Here is a 5,021-nt window from a genome sequence, read left to right as displayed (position 1 = left end):
CTTAACAGCGCCAGTTGGTGTTTCCGTTTTCGAGGCATTTTTCAATTCAGTTTTTTAGATCTTAGTAGCTTTTTCAGTGGATTTCTTTGCAGAACTGCTACTTCCACGTCCAGCTACGGGGAAATCTGTGCCAGTAACTTCTTTGTATTTAGCTTTAAGCGCTAATAACTTCTTAACTTCAGTGTCAATTACGTCCTTTGATGCGTTTTTGGTTTTAGCAGTACGCACTTTCTCGCCTTGCTCGTTTATTTCTTTCGTAAGTAGTTCTTTCTCGGTTGCCGAAGATATGTTAGGTGTAGTTACTGCTTTAGTTCTGTCCATTTTTGCTTCAGGTGTCCAATCTTTACCTGTTAGTGTTTTATACGAAGACTTTAGTTGAAGTAAAATTTGAACTTCTGGTTCTATAGATGATTTAGGAGCTTTCTGCGATTTTAATTCACGGATTTTGTTATCCTGACTTTGGATTTTTTCTAAAATGCTTTCTTACTCTGAATTATTTGATTCACTGGTTAGATCAATTTTTATTACTTCCGCTGTGACATCGGTTTGCTGAGGTGCTGTAGCGCCAATTTTCCAATCTTGACCAGTAAGATTTTTATAATCCGTTTTAAATCAATTGCAGCAGAATCTTCATCCTTTAATACGGCTTCGATTTGTTCCATCGCTTCGCGGAAATTTTCGTACTCTAAATTCTTCTCAGTGGAGAATTTTTCTTTGAATTCATTATACCTAAATAGGTTTTTTATGCCTATGTTGCAGTATCTCCTGTGCCATAGAAGTACACGTTATACTTTTTATTTTTATATTGTGTTATTTTTGCTGGCCATTCTATGTAGCCTTTAAGTTTCGCGAACACCAAATCACCAATCTTGAACTGCTCCTTTTCTTTGTTCATTTTAATATTTAAAATACAAACTTTTAATTAAAAATTGTTTTATATAAAAAAGATTTAGAAATGCCGCTGTTGCTTTCTTTTTCCTGATATGAGTTGATTTACAGTTACAATTGTATAGATAAAAAATTTGCAACAGAGTTGTATTTTTTCATTTTATTTTTCAAATGGATAATTTCTTCTAGTTTTTTTTTAAAATCAAATTTTATTTGACTATGGAAGTGTGCGCGTTCCGTTTCGTTTTAAGTGCAAGTAATACTTTTACTTCCGGCTCTATGGTAGCTTTGTCTTGAATATCAACACTGGGCAAATCAATTGCAGCAGAATCTTCATCCTTTAATACGGCTTCGATTTGTTCCATCGCTTCGCGGAAATTTTCGTACTCTAAATTCTTCTCAGTGGAGAATTTTTCTTTGAATTCATTATACCTCAAGGCCTAAACAAGTTTGTTTCTTAACAGCGCCAGTTGGTGTTTCCGTTTTCGAGGCATTTTTCAATTCAGTTTTTTAGATCTTAGTAGCTTTTTCAGTGGATTTCTTTGCAGAACTGCTACTTCCACGTCCAGCTACGGGGAAATCTGTGCCAGTAACTTCTTTGTATTTAGCTTTAAGCGCTAATAACTTCTTAACTTCAGTGTCAATTACGTCCTTTGATGCGTTTTTGGTTTTAGCTGTACGCACTTTCTCGCCTTGCTCGTTTATTTCTTTCGTAAGTAGTTCTTTCTCGGTTGCCGAAGATATGTTAGGTGTAGTTGCTGCTTTAGTTCTGTCCATTTTTGCTTCAGGTGTCCAATCTTTACCTGTTAGTGTTTTATACGAAGACTTTAGTTGAAGTAAAATTTGAACTTCTGGTTCTATAGATGATTTAGGAGCTTTCTGCGATTTTAATTCACGGATTTTGTTATCCTGACTTTGGATTTTTTCTAAAATGCTTTCTTACTCTGAATTATTTGATTCACTTGTTAGATCAATTTTTATTACTTCCGCTGTGACATCGGTTTGCTGAGGTGCTGTAGCGCCAATTTTCCAATCTTGACCAGTAAGATTTTTATAATCCGTTTTAAATCAATTGCAGCAGAATCTTCATCCTTTAATACGGCTTCGATTTGTTCCATCGCTTCGCGGAAATTTTCGTACTCTAAATTCTTCTCAGTGGAGAATTTTTCTTTGAATTCATTATACCTAAATAGGTTTTTTATGCCTATGTTGCAGTATCTCCTGTGCCATAGAAGTACACGTTATACTTTTTATTTTTATATTGTGTTATTTTTGCTGGCCATTCTATGTAGCCTTTAAGTTTCGCGAACACCAAATCACCAATCTTGAACTGCTCCTTTTCTTTGTTCATTTTAATATTTAAAATACAAACTTTTAATTAAAAATTGTTTTATATAAAAAAGATTTAGAAATGCCGCTGTTGCTTTCTTTTTCCTGATATGAGTTGATTTATAGTTACAATTGTATAGATAAAAAATTTGCAACAGAGTTGTATTTTTTCATTTTATTTTTCAAATGGATAATTTCTTCTAGTTTTTTTTTAAAATCAAATTTTATTTGACTATGGAAGTGTGCGCGTTCCGTTTCGTTTTAAGTGCAAGTAATACTTTTACTTCCGGCTCTATGGTAGCTTTGTCTTGAATATCAATACTGGGCAAATCAATTGCAGCAGAATCTTCATCCTTTAATGCGGCTTTGATTTGTTCCATCGCTTCGCGGAAATTTTCGTACTCTAAATTCTTCTCAGTGGAGAATTTTTCTTTGAATTCATTATACCTCAAGGCCTAAACAAGTTTGTTTCTTAACAGCGCCAGTTGGTGTTTCCGTTTTCGAGGCATTTTTCAATTCAGTTTTTTAGATCTTAGTAGCTTTTTCAGTGGATTTCTTTGCAGAACTGCTACTTCCACGTCCAGCTACGGGAAAATCTGTGCCAGTAACTTCTTTGTATTTAGCTTTAAGCGCTAATAACTTCTTAACTTCAGTGTCAATTACGTCCTTTGATGCGTTTTTGGTTTTAGCTGTACGCACTTTCTCGCCTTGCTCGTTTATTTCTTTCGTAAGTAGTTCTTTCTCGGTTGCCGAAGATATGTTAGGTGTAGTTGCTGCTTTAGTTCTGTCCATTTTTGCTTCAGGTGTCCAATCTTTACCTGTTAGTGTTTTATACGAAGACTTTAGTTGAAGTAAAATTTGAACTTCTGGTTCTATAGATGATTTAGGAGCTTTCTGCGATTTTAATTCACGGATTTTGTTATCCTGACTTTGGATTTTTTCTAAAATGCTTTCTTACTCTGAATTATTTGATTCACTGGTTAGATCAATTTTTATTACTTCCGCTGTGACATCGGTTTGCTGAGGTGCTGTAGCGCCAATTTTCCAATCTTGACCAGTAAGATTTTTATAATCCGTTTTAAATCAATTGCAGCAGAATCTTCATCCTTTAATACGGCTTCGATTTGTTCCATCGCTTCGCGGAAATTTTCGTACTCTAAATTCTTCTCAGTGGATAATTTTTCTTTGAATTCATTATACCTAAATAGGTTTTTTATGCCTATGTTGCAGTATCTCCTGTGCCATAGAAGTACACGTTATACTTTTTATTTTTATATTGTGTTATTTTTGCTGGCCATTCTATGTAGCCTTTAAGTTTCGCGAACACCAAATCACCAATCTTGAACTGCTCCTTTTCTTTGTTCATTTTAATATTTAAAATACAAACTTTTAATTAAAAATTGTTTTATATAAAAAAGATTTAGAAATGCCGCTGTTGCTTTCTTTTTCCTGATATGAGTTGATTTACAGTTACAATTGTATAGATAAAAAATTTGCAACAGAGTTGTATTTTTTCATTTTATTTTTCAAATGGATAATTTCTTCTAGTTTTTTTTTAAAATCAAATTTTATTTGACTATGGAGGTGTGCGCGTTCCGTTTCGTTTTAAGTGCAAGTAATACTTTTACTTCCGGCTCTATGGTAGCGCTAATAACTTCTTAACTTCAGTGTCAATTACGTCCTTTGATGCGTTTTTGGTTTTAGCTGTACGCACTTTCTCGCCTTGCTCGTTTATTTCTTTCGTAAGTAGTTCTTTCTCGGTTGCCGAAGATATGTTAGGTGTAGTTGCTGCTTTAGTTCTGTCCATTTTTGCTTCAGGTGTCCAATCTTTACCTGTTAGTGTTTTATACGAAGACTTTAGTTGAAGTAAAATTTGAACTTCTGGTTCTATAGATGATTTAGGAGCTTTCTGCGATTTTAATTCACGGATTTTGTTATCCTGACTTTGGATTTTTTCTAAAATGCTTTCTTACTCTGAATTATTTGATTCACTGGTTAGATCAATTTTTATTACTTCCGCTGTGACATCGGTTTGCTGAGGTGCTGTAGCGCCAATTTTCCAATCTTGACCAGTAAGATTTTTATAATCCGTTTTAAATCAATTGCAGCAGAATCTTCATCCTTTAATACGGCTTCGATTTGTTCCATCGCTTCGCGGAAATTTTCGTACTCTAAATTCTTCTCAGTGGATAATTTTTCTTTGAATTCATTATACCTAAATAGGTTTTTTATGCCTATGTTGCAGTATCTCCTGTGCCATAGAAGTACACGTTATACTTTTTATTTTTATATTGTGTTATTTTTGCTGGCCATTCTATGTAGCCTTTAAGTTTCGCGAACACCAAATCACCAATCTTGAACTGCTCCTTTTCTTTGTTCATTTTAATATTTAAAATACAAACTTTTAATTAAAAATTGTTTTATATAAAAAAGATTTAGAAATGCCGCTGTTGCTTTCTTTTTCCTGATATGAGTTGATTTACAGTTACAATTGTATAGATAAAAAATTTGCAACAGAGTTGTATTTTTTCATTTTATTTTTCAAATGGATAATTTCTTCTAGTTTTTTTTTAAAATCAAATTTTATTTGACTATGGAGGTGTGCGCGTTCCGTTTCGTTTTAAGTGCAAGTAATACTTTTACTTCCGGCTCTATGGTAGCTTTGTCTTGAATATTTTCAATACTGGGCAAATCAATTGCAGCAGAATCTTCATCCTTTAATACGGCTTCGATTTGTTCCATCGCTTCGCGGAAATTTTCGTACTCTAAATTCTTCTCAGTGGAGAATTTTTCTTTGAATTCAT

The 5,021-nt window shown here is 33.6% G+C and overlaps 1 protein-coding gene across 1 annotated transcript; it reads right to left on the bottom strand.

Moving 5' to 3' along the window:
- Positions 1-2,742: 2,742 nt before the first annotated feature.
- On the bottom strand, positions 2,743-3,583 carry LOC119664558 (bifunctional glutamate/proline--tRNA ligase-like). Its single transcript, XM_038074028.1, has 3 exons — positions 3,480-3,583; positions 3,217-3,417; positions 2,743-3,145 (listed from the first exon to the last, which is right to left on the bottom strand). Exons 1-3 carry the CDS (start codon positions 3,581-3,583, stop codon positions 2,743-2,745), a joined length of 708 nt encoding a protein of 235 aa, XP_037929956.1.
- Positions 3,584-5,021: the final 1,438 nt, after the last annotated feature.

Source organism: Teleopsis dalmanni, unplaced genomic scaffold (genome assembly GCF_002237135.1).
Source record: "Teleopsis dalmanni isolate 2A unplaced genomic scaffold, ASM223713v2 unscaffolded_contig_2217, whole genome shotgun sequence".
In the NCBI taxonomy this organism is placed as follows: Eukaryota; Metazoa; Arthropoda; class Insecta; order Diptera; family Diopsidae; genus Teleopsis; species Teleopsis dalmanni.
The sequence above is the reverse complement of the archived record's forward strand: the minus strand, read 5'-3'. Positions and strand labels throughout refer to the sequence as shown.

What these genes read in the sequence shown, in the direction of transcription:
- LOC119664558 (XM_038074028.1), bottom strand. Translation starts at nt 3,583, where the DNA reads ATGAACAAAGAAAAGGAGCAGTTCAAGATTGGTGATTTGGTGTTCGCG. An exon ending in ACACAATATAAAAATAAAAA is followed by an intron (nt 3,418 to 3,479) that starts GTATAACGTGTA and finishes AAACCTATTTAG; the next exon opens with GTATAATGAATTCAAAGAAA. An exon ending in AAACCGATGTCACAGCGGAA is followed by an intron (nt 3,146 to 3,216) that starts GTAATAAAAATT and finishes AAAAATCCAAAG; the next exon opens with TCAGGATAACAAAATCCGTG.